This window comes from Nomascus leucogenys, chromosome 8, assembly GCF_006542625.1.
Source record: "Nomascus leucogenys isolate Asia chromosome 8, Asia_NLE_v1, whole genome shotgun sequence".
In the NCBI taxonomy this organism is placed as follows: Eukaryota; Metazoa; Chordata; class Mammalia; order Primates; family Hylobatidae; genus Nomascus; species Nomascus leucogenys.
This window is the reverse complement of record NC_044388.1, coordinates 97,055,462-97,072,832: the sequence shown is the minus strand read 5'-3', so window position 1 is coordinate 97,072,832 and position 17,371 is coordinate 97,055,462. Positions and strand designations below refer to the sequence as shown.

Here is a 17,371-nt window from a genome sequence, read left to right as displayed (position 1 = left end):
TATTTTTTAGTGTCAGTAATAATAATAATAATCCCTTATATATGCATGGTGCTTTCTAGTTTACAAAATCTTTTACTTTAGTATTTCATTTGAGTTTCATTGCATAGAAGAAAGTATTATCTATACTATAGGTATTAGGAAATTGAGTCACACAGAACTAAAGGAATTTGCCCAAAGTGACATGGTAAGTTAGCAACAAAAGAAAGACTAGAAGCTGGGTCTACTAATTCCCAGTTTATTGCACTTTCCACTCTACTAAACTGCCCCTTCCTAGTACATGTGTACTATGTTGATTTTAAAATACAGATTGAGGCTGGGTGCAGTGGCTTATGCCTGTAATCCCGGTACTTTGGGAGGCCAAGGTAGGAGGATTGCTTGAGCCCAGTAGTTTGAGACCAGGCTGGATAACATAACCGGGCATGGTGGCACACCCCTATAGTCCCAGCCACTCAGGAAGCTGAAGTGGGAGAATTACTGAGCCCAAGAGATTGAGGCTGCAGTGAGCTACAATCACACCACTGCACTCCAGCCTGGATGCCAGCAAGATCCTGTCTCAAAACACACACGCACACAAAAACAAAAAATAGGTTGAGTGTTCCTTATCTGAACTGCTTGGGACCAGAAGTATTTCAGATTTCAGATGTTTTTCAGATTTTGGAATATTTACATATACATAATGATATTTATTGGGGATGGGACTCAAGTCTAAACATGAAATTCATTTATGTTTCATATATACTTTACACACAGCTTGAAAGTAATTTTACACAGTATTTTCAATAATTTTGTGCATAAAACAAAGTTTTGACTGCATTTTGATTATGACCCATCACATGAGGTCAGGGGTGAAATTACCCACCTGTGGCATCATGTCAGAGCTCAAAAACTTTCAGATTTTGGGGGCATTTCATATTTCAGATTTTCAGATTAGGGATGCTCAATGTGTAAAGACAAGTAGCACCATATTAAGGGATCTCGTTTTGCATTGGTCATCTTCAGGAAGTTCCTCTAACAAGAAAAATAAGTAGCTTCTAGAAACTGGAAGGCCATAATACACCTGGTAGAATTATTATGTCAAATTCACATTTTTAATCATATTAATGAATGTAATTTGTTGATGTTCAGGTAATCCACCCATTTATCGTTTTTGGAAAGACAGTCTTCAACATAAAGACAGCTCTGTACCTAACACTGGTACGGCACGTATGGTAGAAACAACTGCCTATGCTTTACTCACCAGTCTGAACTTGAAAGACATAAATTATGTTAACCCAATCATCAAATGGCTATCCGAAGAGCAGAGGTATGGAGGTGGCTTTTATTCAACCCAGGTAACATTTCTTTGTCTTGTTTCATCTTCCTGTAGACATTTTTATTTTCTCCCACACCACACTCATCTGGCCTCCATGACTTTGTCCACCAAATGAGCATGCAATAGATATGAATAATGTCTAGAATTGAAGGACCCCTAGAGGTTATCTGTGTCAACGCTCTTATTATACAGAAGAGGGAATTAGCCCAGGGAGTTTTACTCAGGGAATTCATGGCAGAGCCAGAATCAGAACTTCTGTCTCCTGACTTTAAGCCCAGTACTTCCTTCATGATTTTAAATCACCATGAAAGGCTAGTAAGGTTATTATATCATATCCTATCAATTATATCATATCCTGTGTAATAAATAGTGGTTGCCATGTAGACAAAGTACTGATGCTCCTTCTCCACAATGAAATAAATAAAAAGTGATAGAAATACTGATTATTATATGTTAATCTATCTAGCTATTTAATGTAAACTCATTTGAGTATGTATTTTTATAATAACTAATTATTATGTAGTTGTATAATATATGTTTATATTCAAAGTTTAGATTGAATGTTAATATCTTCCCTGTTGCCTGGATGTTTAGATAATGATGGAGTGTGTACATTTATATATATACATATATAATTTAGATGTAGAGAGGGCCCTCAGTATTAATTTACTGACTATGTAATGTGTTTTATCTTGGGTACAATTATAGGGTTAGCAGAAAAGAGTGCCCTATTGATTAGCATTTGCTGCCATAGATATAGGCAGAGGGAATGACCACATTGTTTAACATCTCTGATCTAGTCATGTTTCTCAGTTTTATAGATGAGAAAGATGAGGTCCAGAAAGATAAAGTTTATTCATTTATTCCTTCAGCAAATATTTATGTACCTACTAAATGCAATGGACATTGCCTTAGTCCATTGTGTGTTGCTGTAACAGAAAAAATGACACACTGGATAATTTATAATGGACAGAAATTTATTAGCTCATGGTTCTGGGTCCTAGGAAGTCCAAGATCAGGGGGCTGCACCTGGTGAAGGCATTCTTGTTGCATTATTCCATGGTGGAAAGGCAAAGAGAAGGAGGAGTGGAGGGTTGGTGGGAGTGGGGTATAAACTTGTCCTTTTATAACAAATTCACTTCTGTAGTAAGCAGCATTAATCCATTTATGAAAGCGGTACCCGCATGACTCAAACACCTCCCATTAGGCCTCACCTCCTAACACTGCCACATTGCGGACCAAGCTTTCCAACACATGAACTTTGGGGGACACATTCAAACCACAGCAGGTACCAAGAAAAATATATTACCTACTTGCCTCACGAATCTTACATTGCACTGGGGTGGGCCAACAATAAACTATAAATAAAAGCATTACAAATTGAGATGAATGCTAGAAAGGGCAAAAAGGGAACATTAAAACAGAGAATAATGGGAAAGGGGAGTCTATGGCCTTGCTGTGGGGATACTTAAGCTCAGACTAAAGGATGAGGAAGAGATAATCGTGCAAAGACTCAGACGAATTCTGCAAACGGTGACTTGCCTGAGGTTACATTTGCAGAATATGTAGAGGACCCAGATCTGAGGCCACACTTCCTTCCTGTCCCTGCTAACAGCATTATCTTTATTGAGGAGGGAGAGACATTTCTTCCACCTCCACAATGGGGCTCTTAACCGGTGTTACTGAGTCAGCTGGAGTTTCATCTCCAGACAATGCTGCCCTACCCTCTCATAAAAAGGGCATTTGTAAATAGGGAGTATATAAATAAACTAAACATATTTTTGTGCCTTGCTGATTGTTAACAGGACACAATCAATGCCATCGAGGGCCTGACGGAATATTCACTCCTGGTTAAACAACTCCGCTTGAATATGGACATCGATGTTGCTTACAAGCATAAAGGTGCCTTACATAATTATAAAATGACAGACAAGAATTTCCTTGGGAGGCCAATAGAGGTAAATGAAGAACTTTGTGTAGTATTTTACAATTGGCTGAAACCATTGAAATCATCTGTTCCACTTTTTATTTTATAAATCTGTCTCTTCACTACTTAAACATATATTGAGTGTCTGCTATGTCCTAAGCAGGGATGCCTGCTATATCCTGGGCACTGAGGATTCAAAAATAAAACACAATCAGTGTAGTGCAGGGAGATTGTCATTTAAGCAGATAATGAAAAATAAGAGTCTTGATAGGTACATGGAAGTACAGAGGGGCCCTCCTGATCCTGGCTGAAAGATGGAAGGAGTTTGTCAGATATGTCCAGATGTGTGGGTTAAATCTGAAAAAATCAGAATGAGTTAGCCAAGTGAGGAAAAAGGAAGAACATTCCAGACATAGATAACAGCACACAGAGCAGTACAGTGAGCGTAGGAGGGAAGGCATGTCTGGGAGTCTGCTGGTGGTTCCTTCTGGCCCTGGTCATACATGCAGACTGTGGCCAGGTTGGAGTTGGCCTTTAGGGTCCCCAGCTCCTTGCCCCATGTCCTTTGCTACTGCTGGATTTTTAAAGGTGGTAACTTTGATGGCTTATGAAAATTTCACAAAGAATAAGACATGTTGGAAAATCTGGATACTATATTAATATTAGCTGCTCACATATAACTGCTGACACATATTTTTCTAATTACTGTTTGCATTATTTTAAAGTATATTTAAATATACAGTAATTGGAAATAGTCCTCATTGTTGACATCCTTCACAAATTGGTGTTTGTTAAAAGTAAACAAGCATGAGAAATAATTTTTTTTTTTTTTTTTGAGTTGGAGTTTTGCTCTTGCTGCCCAGGCTGGAGTGCAATGGCGCAACCTCAGCTCAGTGCAACCTCCGCCTCCTGGGTTCAAGCAATTCTCCTGCCTCAGCCTCCCAAGTAGGCAGGATTATAGGTGCCTGCCACCACACCCGGCTCATTTTTTGTATTTTTGGTAGATACAGGGTTTCACCATTTGGCCAGGCTGGTCTCAAACTCCTGACCTCTGGTGATCCACCCGCCTTGGCCTCCCAAAGTGCTGGGATTACACGCGTGAGCCACCACGCCCAGTGGGGAAATAAAATTTAATGCAAAAATTGCAAACTGGTGGCCCATACTAAAAAAAAGGATATGGATATAAACATAGACATAGATATATGCCAACATTTAAGGATCCAGATATTTCAAATAAAAACCTGATTCCCAACTTCCCTTGATAAACCAAAAGACCTGGCAGTAAGGCACCAGGCATTGGCATAGCTTCTACAATTTACTGCAGTCCCCACCAGTCACAGGACGTATGCATGTGCATTTATGTTCATACCTGCTTTGTGCCCGGGTCTCTGCAGGCATCTGTGCTTGTGGTCCCTAGTTTGGGAATATGTCTCCTTTCCCTGGGGTCATTTAGAGTTCACCGGAGATTCATGTTCTGAGTCTAAGCTCTAAAAAGGATCTCCTGAGGTAGCTGGAATTATTCTTCTCTATAGGGATAATGCTGCAAGAGGCCTCTTGTCGTCCTAACAAAATTTAAAGCTCAGCCCAGGATGCTGCTTCCACGTAAAACCTGGGCTGTTATTATCCAGTGTGGAATTTTCTACTCCAACATTTCCTGAAATGTGTTCCATGAAAGAGTGTTAGGTGGTTGAGTGTGCATGAGAAACTCTAGCTTAAATGATGTTAAACAAGTTCTTTAATCCAGAATTCCCCTGTTCTGTAACATGTATGTGATTAAGTGTGGTAACTCTGGGCATGAAAAGGGACAGAGGCAGGGCACAGTGCACAGCATTTCCCAAACTTATTTGTCATGCATGCTTTTTACATACGGTATCTCAAGACACTTGTTTTCCAGCAAATGCTGCTATATTCTCTCAGGGAGAACAAGAGTGTTGACCTACTTTCCTACATTTACTAAAATTTGAAGGAAGGATTGAGAAACTTTAACATATGCCCAATCCCTCTTGCATTATTGTGCTAAGCAAAGGAAAGCGGAGGCTTGGAGTAAAGGAAGTGCCAACTCCTCAGGCTCAAAATTATCTCTCCCGTACTTTCCACAAATTAGGGAGCATTTGGATGACAGAGTTTCTCTGGAGAGGAGAATGACTTAACTCCGTTTATGTCTTCAGTTTCCTCCTAGCAGAGTGGGAAGAAGAGCAGCAGCAACTAAGGATTTGGCAGGCTTGAGTGGGGTGCTAGTGGTTGGGGGTGGGGTACCAGGGGTTTCCACAAACAAAGGCGGTGACAAGTGGAAAAGATAAATCATCAAGAGATGGAAAAGGGGTGCAAAGGAGGAGCTCAGAGAGGACCAAAGATAGATGCACCCACTTTCAAGTTATGTGGAGGTTCCCTGCTCTGGGTTCTAATGAAAACGATCTCCATTGGCACACAGGATGCTGATTCCTGAGCTAGGCACAGAAAGGAATTTATTCAGTTGGCAAAAGGAGATGAAGATCCAGATTTACTATGGCCATATGTAAATGAAAATGTAACCAGAAGTGACCTCTGACATGTGGCTTTTGTTGGTTCACTCAGGAGATCTCAGACATCTTATTTACATGTAGAAGGGAAAGGGGAAATACCAGCCTTGTTTAGCACCTGCCATAGGCATAGGATTTTCAGTGTCTCATGCGGTTACTCTCAGAAGAGCTCTGAGAGAGGAGGCTGGTAGGTGTCAGCCCACTTTTCATTGCTCTATCCTCCCTCCCTATCAAATGATGAAAGAAAGCATGGTTTCTCTATTATCTTTCCAGGTGCTTCTCAATGATGACCTCATTGTCAGTACAGGATTTGGCAGTGGCTTGGCTACAGTACATGTGAGTTTTTAATTGATATCCAATAACAAGTTATGTGTCTATTTGTACTAGGTAACATAAAAGTTAGGGGCTTTGCCACAAAGTCACAGAAATCTAGGCTCAGGTAACCATGACTAAAGTGGGATTCACTTATGTAAATCTTTCTAGCAATCTTTGTAACTATCCTCACAATTTTTTTGAAAATTACAATGTTGGCCAGGCCCGGTGGCTCACGCCTGTAATCCCAGCACTTTGGGAGGCCTAGGTGGGTGGACCATGAGGTCAGGAGATTGAGACCATCCTGGCTAACACGGTGAAACCCCGTCTCTACTAAAAATACAAAAAATTAGCCGGGCATGGTGGCGTACGCCTGTAGTCCCGGCTACTCGGAGGCTGAGGCTGAGCTACTTGAACCCGGGAAGCAGAGGTTGCGGTGAGCCGAGGTGGCACAACTGCACTTCAGCCTGGTGACAGAGCAAGACTCCATCTCACACACACACAAAAATTTAATCCTTATACGTATACATTCTGTATACTTATAGAAATTATATATATTTATAGAGATATATAATTTTATGATTATATATGTATATACACATATGTCATATGACATATGTGTATATACATATATATGTGTACATATGTGCATTGTAGATATATGTTTTCTATCCCATCTCATTTATCCAGCATTTTGGGGGATTTATGTGTTATTCATAAAGACTTATTTCTTCATTTTAGCCACCTGGCAGTTGTAATTTTTTTTCTTTTTTTTTTTTTTTTTTTTGAGATGGAGTCTTGCTCTGCCGCCCAGGCTAGAGTGCAGTGGTGTGATCTTGGCTCACTGCAACCTCCACCTCCCAGGTTCAAGCAATTCTCCTGCCTCAGCCTCCCAAGTAGGTGGGATTACAAGCACATACCACTCCGCCCGGCTAATTTTTGTATTTTTAGTGGAGACGGAGTTTCACCATGTTGACTAGGCTAGTCTCAAACTCCTGACCTCAAGTCATCCGTCCGCCTTGACCTCCCAATGTGCTGGGATTATGGGCACGAGCCACCACGCCCGGCTGGCAGGTGCAAATTTTTCTAGGCTGTTTAAGTATGTTCATGCATTCTTAAATTGCATGTTCTGAGCATAAATTAACATCCTATTAATAATTTTAATCACACTCTTATCTTTAGTACATTCATTCCTTCAAGGACTGTTGTAAGTTTACATGGGGGAGGAGAGATTGTCCACTTTTCTGCCACTTCTGGTTGGTGTCAATATATCTACTTCTGGCAGCACCTCTGCCCATTCATACACATCTATAATTCGTTGTTTGCTATGATGGTGTGTGGCTGGAAGAAACCCACACTTCTTAGCCTTGTGGTGTTGTGTGTAAAATTAAAGTGGAAAAGTTCAAAACAAGAACTTTGGGAACTCTCCTGTAGAGTAAAGTGCCCAGATTTGACTGCGTGGAATTTAGACCAAGATTCTGACTGGCCCGAAGTCATTTTTTGCTTACTTTGGGCCTCTCAGGTTTAGATTATGGAGTTTGCTTAAAGTCCAGCTGCTGGAAAAATGAGTCACTAATATACACCATTTGTGCTGGATTATGAAAATGATCCTTCGAGCATCCCATCTGCAGCAGCAGTGTTGCCATAATCCCTTTTTCACTTTCCCACTTTAAATAGGATCTTCTTGCTTACTTGTCCCCAATGTAGGTAACAACTGTAGTTCACAAAACCAGTACCTCTGAGGAAGTTTGCAGCTTTTATTTGAAAATTGATACTCAGGATATTGAAGGTAAAAACAGCAGGATTTATGCTGTAATTTTGGCTAAAAATAAAGCATGTTTATAAATAGAGAGCTTGTCTGATTAGGAAAAATGTGCTTACTCAAAAAGCAAAATTTCTTAATCAAATACTTTAGCAGGTTGACATCCAAGTAAATATTACTTCCATTTTTTACAATAGATAACTCTTTAATATAGTCGGAAGCTAATATTAAATAACAATAACTAAGGTAAATGTATTTGCTATTGATCAATAAATTGTTTTGACTATGTTACTTTTAAACAGTGTAACTAGTTGTAAAGCCACATTAAGGTCTAATTCCAGAACCAGGAATTTCTGTTACTTTTGTGTTAGCCTTCCAATCTGGGACCTTGAATTCTCTTATCACCCTGTTAGTTTTCCATCCCTTATCATTTCTGTATTCCAAGGGGTCCAGAAAATGAACATTTCTCTGCCTCCATCTTTAACTTAGTCTCTCCTGTACTTACCATCCTTTCTTTAAATGTACCGCGACCCTTTTATTTAACCCAAGGCCCTCACATCCCTCTGCTGGTTGGTTCTCCCTTCCTGGTCCAAAAGCAAGTCCACTTGCACACTCCAGTCCTCCTCCTCTCCCCATTGCCTCCAGGGTCAGAATGAATGCTGCTGCCTCTGCCCTGATATTTTCCATCTGTGCTCAGAAGCCTGTTCCTACAGGAAACTTCCCAACTACCAGCAAATCAAGGCATCTGTTCTTCCTCCCTCCAACATCCCCCAAACATATTACCAATACATATTTATCTTTAATAATTTCTTCCTTAAATTATAAGTTATTTGAGAGCAATGAACTGTTAATTATTTAAAGACTTTAATTATTTAAATTAATTATTTAAAGACTCCCTGGTATTGTCAATAGCCATGAATTTCCATTAGAACCACTGAAAGTATCTAAACTTCCAAATCACAAATCATTTTATAGTGTGTTCAGAGATTTGCTTATTAATGATTCTGTTTTGACAGGTTCCAAAGCAGCTGAAAACAGTTTACTCTTATATTTGTCTGTTTGCTTTCTTGTTTTATGTGCCAGCATCCCACTACAGAGGCTACGGAAACGCTGATTACAAACGCATAGTAGCATGTGCCAGGTGAGCCTGTTTCCACAAAGGGGAGTATAGACTCCAAGTTCTCATTTTTGTTAATGTATTGTTTCTTTACATATTTTCAAATTTTGGTATTGTCCAGATACAAAATTGTTCAATTGTTTAAAAATGCAGAACATACATACTTTTAAATAGGTACTTACCATAAAAAACAGCCTTGGTTTTGCTCATAACAGTTTTCTCTCTCTGTTTTGTCTTCTGATTCAAACAGTGTAATATTAATTTTTTTCTGTCTTTCAGAGGGATAGAGATGTGATAAAAAAAATAAGGAAAAAATATAAAAGATTCTCTCAAAAACAGCCCCTACTCTCTTACTTAGAAAAATCACATTTACCTTACAAAATCCATTATCAGTTAGATTCTCAACTCAAGCTGCACATTGAAGTCAGCTGGAGAGCTCTTAGAGCTGTCCAAATGTCCCGTGCTCCAGAGGTCATTCTAATGGTAGCCAGGGTTGAGAACCATTGATGTTAAACCCTCTCCCGAGTAAATAAAGAGGCCTCAATTGGCCACTGTATTAGTTTCCTGTTATTGCTAGTTAACAATTTATTGCAAATATAATGGTTTAAACCAACATAGTTTTACTATCTTGCAATTCTAGAGGTAAGAAGTCCTAAAATCAAGGAGTTGGGTAGGGCTGTATTCCTTCTGGAAGCTCTAGAATTTCTTTGCCTATTCCAGATTCTAGAGGCTACCTGTGTTCTTTGGCTTGTGGCCCCTCTCTGTCTTCAATACCCGTGTCACAGCATCTTCCAATCTCTCTCTGGCTGTGACCCCTGCTTCCATCATCACACCTCCTTCTCTGACTCTCCTGCTTCCTTTCCTCATAAAGATTCTTGTCTTTACATTAGGCCTACACAAATAATCCCCTATCTCAAATCCTTAATTTAATCATATCTGTAAAGTTCTCTTTGCCACATAAGGTAACATATTCACAGGTTCAGGGGATTAGGACATGGACACCCTTGGGGGACATTATTCTGCTTACCACAGCCACCATCCTAAAACGTTTATGAAAGTGTAGGTTTTTCACCAGGTACAGTGGCTCATACTGTAATCCCAACACTTTGGGAGGCCAAGGAGAGAGGATTGCTTGAGCCCAGGAGTTCAAGAACAGCCTGGGCACCATAGCCAGACCCCATCTCTACAGCAAATTTTAAAAATTAGCCAGACATGGTGGCACGCACCTGTTGTCCCAGCTACTCGGGAGGCTGAGGCAGGAGGATTGCTTGAGCCCAGGAGGTTGAGGCTGCAGTGAGCTGTGACCACGCCACTGCACTCCAACCTGGATGAAAAATGGAGACCTTGTCTCCAAATAAAAAAAGAAAAAGAAAAGAATATGTAGGTATTTGAAAATATGTATATACTTTTGGCTTTGGTGATCACACTGTGTGATCAGAGTGGTAGAGCCAAGACTGAAACACAGACTTCTTCCCTGTTCTTTCCATTGTCCCTCAGTCCTTTCTATTGTGTTCTATTTTCTTAACTCTTGTATTGTCAACAACAGTGATATCTATGGATGGCATTTTGCTGATTTTACTTATAATCATGCACCCAGTGTGGATAACTTGGAAATTCAATAGTGTTGTGCAAAAGATGAGAGCTGAGAACGACCTTAGGGATGATATCATAATCCTCTTGTTTTGGAAATGAAGAAACTAAGACCCAAAGAGATAAAGTCACCTGCCAAATGCTCACAGAGTTAGAGGCAGAGCCAGGGGCTCAAATTGCCAACCTCTAATGTTCAATCCAGTATCTAAACCACATCTTTTTTTTTTTTTTTTTTTTTTTTTTTTTTTTTTTGAGATGGAGTTTCACTCTGTCTCCCAGGCTGGAGTGCAGTGGCGTGATCTTGGCTCACTACAACCTCCGCCTCCCAGGTTCAGGAGATTCTCCTTCCTCAGCCTCCCAAGTAGCTGGGATTACAGGCACACGCCACCATGCCTGGCTAATTTTTTTATTTTTAGTAGAGATGGGGTTTCAGCATGTTGGCCAGGCTGGTCTTGAACTCCTGACCTCAGGTGATCCACCCACCTCAGCCTCCCAAAGTGCTGGGATTACAAGCCTGAGCCACCACGCTCAGCCTAAACCACCTCTTTCAATCAGTGTAATCTAAGACCACTAATCCCAAGGAACAGCACATAGTTTCTCCCTGCCTCCCTCCCAGCTGTTTCCCAGTCTTCTCTATGTCCCAAGCCCAATCGCTTCTTAGGATTCCTTCACTATTCAGCCCTATTTCCTTCCTCATCAGCATTTCTTCCTTCCAGCATTTCCTACTTCCTTCTGTGGCCAGTCCCTGCTCTCTGTTCCCGCTCAAACATCTTTCCTCATTCCCTAACGTCTTTCCAGTAAGGTCGCCCTTTCCCAGGCAGCTTCTTTCCTCCTAAATGCCATTCCTACCCTTGGGCACCTACCAGCTGGGGAGGAGCATGATCACAGTTACCTTTAAATTTGTAACAGTTGTCAAAGGGAAGTGTAAGCAAACTTCTGGGCAGAACTCGAATCAGTGCCTGGGACCCTACAGGGAGGCATCTAGACTTGCCATAAAGAAGAGCTCTCTGATAGGGTGAGACACCTGTGGGATAGCCTCTGCCAGTAAGAACTCCAGTGACCTTCAGGAAATCAGTTTACTTCTCTGATCCTCTTCTATAAAGCAAAGATATTGCACTACCTTATCTCAAGTTTTCTGCCAGTTCTAATTGTCCACAATTCTGCCGTACAGAAAAAGGCTGTTACCAAAAACTCGTTCATTTTGACTTCATTGTCAGGAGGCCTAATTCCAGATTATCAATATACAAAAGAAAGCAAGGAGAAATGCAATCTTGAATAGTCTATCCTTTGGTTTTTACAAATTGGGGACAAAATGTTCCAGAAAGGCGGGTGGAATATGCTTTTGGCTCTGTTGACACTGAAGTTAGGTTGGGTAAATTCCAAAAGGAACTGTGTAGTACTTATTCATGTAAGAACTTCTTTGCCTTCAAATATTCTGTCTCCTGATTAAAAAATGCCAGCATGAAGTTTCTGTGTTCAGAGGGTCTCTTTCGTGTATTTACCTTTTTACAACCTCTCTGTTGTATTCCTAAGAAAAGAAAAAAAGGATTTCATTTCCCTCACAACAAAATGCCTTTGAGGAAGATTGCTGGTTTTGGCAGCAGGAAAAGGGCTTCTTGAAAGGAGGATTTCTGTTCCACCATTGAAACAGTCTCCATGGCAACCAGTCATCAAGGCTCCAGCAACCTTTTCATAGACACTCTCCACTCAGGAGGCCCTTTTCCATGCTGCTGACAAAGTGTTTGCATCTGTGAGCAAGAGTTCTCTGCTTCTACCCATCCAATTAGGGAGATGTTCAGATGTCACATTAGAGTTCCAAGTGTTTTATATTCTGTGCTAAATTGTTAATTTGGTGAAGAATAGGGTTAAATTTTTATGAGTCAGAGATTTTAGAATACTTTTCATTATTGTGGCAAATATTACATCTATAACTTCTAATGGGGACTGCTTTTATTTATTTATTTATTTATTTATTTATTTATTTATTTTTGAGGCAGAGTCTTGCTCTGTTGCCCAGACTAGAGTGCAGTGGTGCGATCTCAGCTCACTGCAACCTCTGCCTTCCAGCCTCAAGCAATTCTCGTGCCTCAGCCTCTTAGGTAGCTGGGATTACAGGTGTGAGCTACCACACCCAGCTAATTTTTGTATTTTTAGTAGAGAGGGGGTTTCACCATGCTGGCCAGGCTGGTCTCGAACTCCTGGCTTCAACTGACCTGCCTCAGTCTCTCAAAGTGCTGGGATGACAGGTGTGAGCCACTGCACCCAGCTGGGACTGCATTATATGTGCTCTATGAGGTGTCATTGAGGAAAAGATATGCCCTGACCCCTCACTAACTTGCTTAATATCTCCTCTTCCACCAACATTCACACTTGTAGGTGAAATCAATTCATTTCCCCCCTTATGAAGCTGTCTTTTAATTTCTTCCTTTAATCCTGACTACTCTCCCAAGCTTCACTCTCAAACATTCAGCTGCCTTTCAAGCATCTTGAGGTGAGGCTGGAACCTGAAATCAACTTTTACAGAATCACACTCCCTCTGTCCCTGCCCCAGCCTCAGCCCCGCCAATCTGTCTCTTTTATGTCTTCTAACATCTCTTAATGGTAGCTCTAAGCCTCTGTCACCCAAAACCAAAGCCTGGGAATTATAAAGATAAATTTAAAACACAAACTTATACTTCTTCACAGTTAATTTTACAAATAAGAAAATGAGCTTAGAAAGGGGAAATGATTTGTGGGAATCTCAGAACTGGAATAAAACCCAAGTTTCCTGATTCTCCATTTCAGTATTCTTTTCTCTCTTACAAAACAAAAACAAAAACAAAACCCTCCCATTGTGCCCTTTTTGCATTTCCCCTTAAATTCCTACTAGCAGAATTCCTACTAGCGGAATTCCTACTGAAAGGATAGTCCTTGAAACATTTTCTATATAAAGTAGCTATTATGGGAAATTTAGAAAATAGAGAAAAGCATGAAAAAGAAAACAGATAATTGCTTATAATCTCACCATCCAAAGTAGCTACTAATATTTAGTGGGTTTGTTTGTTTGTTTTTAAAGAGGGAGTCTCACTCTGTCATCCAGGCTGAAGTGCAGTGTTGCGATCTCGGCTCACTGCAACCTCCGCCTCCCAGGTTCAAGAAATTCTCCTGTAGCTAGGATTACAGGCGTGTCCCACCACGCCCGGCTAATTTTTTTTTGTATTTTTAGTAAAGATGGAGTTTCACCGTGTTAGCCAGGCTAGTCTTGAACTCCTGACCTCAAGTGATCCGCCTGCCTTGGCCTCCCAAAGTGCTGGGATTACAGGCATGAGCCACTGTGCCTGGCCTTAGTGTATTTTCTTCCAGCTATTCCTGAACGTGTTTATTGAATCTCTTTTCAATATACAACTGATTTTTTCCTTGGAATATACTTCATTAGAAAATGAACTAACGTGAGAATCCAAAGACCTGGATTCTTCTGCAGCTCTGCATGAATTAGCCGTGTAACCTTGAACCAGTGCCTTACCCTCATCCTGAGTTTCCCCAGCTAGTTAGCTTGGCGTGGATGACTTCTGTATTCCAGTAGAGTGGTCTATTGAGATTATTGATCAAGTGAGGAAAGAGAATAGATGACTCAAAGATCTCTTGCAACTCTAAAGTCAGAGATTTTAACCCATACATTGTAGAAAAGCAAATAAATGGAGACCCAAATTTAAAAATTAAGGTCTACTAAGGAATAGTGTCCTTTCTTAAAGAATCTTATTCACTTATTTATTACATTTTCTAACCTCTTTTTTATTTTAGCTACAAGCCCAGCAGGGAAGAATCATCATCTGGATCCTCTCATGCGGTGATGGACATCTCCTTGCCTACTGGAATCAGTGCAAATGAAGAAGACTTAAAAGCCGTATGTGTTTTCTTTTAAATCGTGTTGTGAATGCTTCGTTTTCTTTTCTGAATTATTTTATAGACAATTTTACTTTCTTTCATTTTAATATACCACTTTTATAGAATCACCCAGAATATTCTTTGGTTTTTTTTTTTTTTTTTGGAGGTGGATTTTCACTCTTGTCGCCCAGGCTGGAGTGTGATGCGATCTTTGCTCACTGCAACCCCACCCCTCAGGTTCAAGCGAGTCTTCTGCCTCAGCCTCCCGAGTAGCTGGGATTACAGGCATGCACCACCACGCCTGGCTAATTTTTTTATATTTTTAGTAGAGACGAGGTTTCTCCATGTCAGTCAGGCTGGTCTCGAACTCCTGACGTCAAGGTGATTCACTAGCTTTGGCCTCCCAAACTGCTGGGATTACAGCCGTGAGCCACCAGGCCTGGCCAGAATATTCTTTTCAAAACATAATTAACCTAAGTTTTGATTTATCAAAATGAAGCAGAAGCATACACTAGCATGCTCTGAAAAATATGAGTTTATATGCTAATGTGTTCAGACTTTTTCAAGAAGAGGAACTGCTCTTCAGTTTCTTTGAATTACAGATCACATCCCTGCATTGTGACATCTCATCAACAGGTGAATGCATTTAAACAAAAAGATAATGAAATGAAATTCAAGCTTCTCTCTTTTTCCCCCTTAGCTTGTGGAAGGGGTGGATCAACTATTCACTGATTACCAAATCAAAGATGGACATGTTATTCTGCAACTGAATTCAGTAAGCTCCACCTGCAACCATTTTTCCTTTACTATTACTATTCAAAATATACAGGCTAAAAGATTATAAATATCGTCTCTCCATAATTTCCTTAAATCCTTGAATTTGTTAAACAGATTCCCTCCAGTGATTTCCTTTGTGTACGATTCCGGATATTTGAACTCTTTGAAGTTGGGTTTCTTAGTCCTGCCACTTTCACAGTGTATGAATACCATAGACCAGGTAATCAACTCCATGCTAATATTTCTTCAGAAGAATACTTTGTATTCTTTCGAGAACATTTAGAAATCCACTAGAGTCCTGTAAATTTTATGTATTGCCTCTCTTAGAGACCACTCTTCATAAAAGTCCCAATTTGAACATTCAAACTACTGCATACAAAATATTGTACATAAACTACTTCTTGACATTGAGCAGATATTTCACCTCAGTCCTCAGTTTCTTCATTTTAAAAATAACTGGATTATAGTGCCTCCAACTTCAGTATTCTTTGCCTCAGGTTTATCTATGGTGTTCACAGATAAATCATCTCCCTCCTTTTGAGAGAAATCAACTCAATCCCCCCAGAACAACTTCTAGCCCATCTATATTCTTGTTACACTTTGCAGATAGCTCTATTATAGCAGCTGTCACATTGCATTCAATTATTTGTATGTCTTTCTCATCAACCCCAGTGTGTTTTCATTCTCGTGTCCCTAGTATCTAACGCAATGTCAGGTATAGAATGTGAACTCAATAAATATTTATGAATGGGTGATCCCACATTTGACTATTCAGCCACTTCTGAGAATGTTATGTGGTTGGAGAGTTTATTGGTTCACCAGACAGATGACTCCACCTTGGGCAGTTCTACTTGTTAGAAAATTCTTAAAGTGAACCAAAACTCTGACACCCATTCATTCTAGTTTTATATTCTGAAATCACATAGAACATACATAGTCCCTTTTCCCCTTGAGATAGATTATGCTTTTCTTCCCTTGTCCACCCTAAACAATTCCAACTCTTTCAAAAGATCCTCATGCAACATAATTTATTTTCCTCTTACTTATAGAAGCATCAAATGTTTTATTTCTGAGAAACGAGTGTTTCAAGCATAGAACTAAGCTAAAAAGGGGAGATCTTTCTGAGGGTAGCGGAACCCTTCCCAGGACAGCCAATTCAAAATTTCACCTCCCTGGGCCTTAGCTATAAAAAGAAGGGTTTAAAATAAGCAATCTCTGAGGCTCCATGTAAGAGACTTGCCAATTAGTAAATGTGTTGTTCTTCAATCAAACCACTTCTCTTAACCACACTTTTGTTGCCACAGATAAACAGTGTACCATGTTTTATAGCACTTCCAATATCAAAATTCAGAAAGTCTGTGAAGGAGCCGCGTGCAAGTGTGTAGAAGGTAAACTTTATTTAACATATTTAGGCTGCATGCTTATTTAAAGCAGTCATTCATAACCTGAGGTTAATCTGGGGGACACTGGTAAACTGTTCTTTCTCAGAAGTAGAAATGCTGTCTCAGCGAATTGAAAGCTAATGATTCCTTGAGCATTGTAAAACTACATTTTCACAGTTCCTGAACAACCTGATAGTTCATGCTGTACAGAGGCAGGGAAACACCATCGAGAGGGTTGTTGGATACTATAGGGGCAACATGATGTGAAATTTTACTTTCACCTAGTCTTTTTAACATATAGGACCAGAGGCTCTGCACTGAACCATTAGCTTCTGTTTCTTTTCTCTTATACTTCCCAGTTAATGGAATTCTGATTATTGTCCAGTTCCATTTAGTCTTTCCTAAATTGAAGAAAGCCTTCTTGGCCAAGGAAAAGATCCAGAACTCACCAATAATCAACAGCTGTCTCCACGAGGGTCTCAGTTTTGGTTTTTTCAAAATCCTCAATATCTACACATTTTCTAGGTACTTATTGTGCCATTTTATAGCTATAAATCAGTCACATTATCATTTTGGGTCCTTCAAAGGACTTCTGATTATACTCAAAATGGAAAAATTTCCCCCTTTCATCAAGGGAACCACATACATTTCTAAAGACCTGAATGTGGAGTAGCCACCCAGTCTAACAGTAAGTCTTATGCCAGGGGTGTCCAATCTTTTGGCTTCAGTGGGCCACATTGGAAGAAGAATTGTCTTGGGCCATACATAAAATACACTAACACTAACAATAGCTAATGAGCTAAAACAAA

At 40.1% G+C, this 17,371-nt stretch overlaps 1 protein-coding gene across 2 annotated transcripts in view; it reads left to right on the top strand.

Moving 5' to 3' along the window:
• Positions 1 to 17,371, top strand: part of C5 (complement C5) — a 129,274-nt gene that overhangs the window by 103,523 nt on the left and 8,380 nt on the right. For both annotated transcript variants that reach the window (XM_030817725.1, XM_003264071.3), the window contains exons 29-37: positions 1,126 to 1,331; positions 3,118 to 3,270; positions 6,032 to 6,094; positions 7,778 to 7,859; positions 8,916 to 8,973; positions 14,320 to 14,422; positions 15,104 to 15,178; positions 15,295 to 15,400; positions 16,485 to 16,568. In XM_030817725.1, the coding sequence (XP_030673585.1) occupies positions 1,126 to 1,331; positions 3,118 to 3,270; positions 6,032 to 6,094; positions 7,778 to 7,859; positions 8,916 to 8,973; positions 14,320 to 14,422; positions 15,104 to 15,178; positions 15,295 to 15,400; positions 16,485 to 16,568 (930 nt within the window). The remainder of the gene's footprint in view (positions 1 to 1,125; positions 1,332 to 3,117; positions 3,271 to 6,031; positions 6,095 to 7,777; positions 7,860 to 8,915; positions 8,974 to 14,319; positions 14,423 to 15,103; positions 15,179 to 15,294; positions 15,401 to 16,484; positions 16,569 to 17,371) is intronic.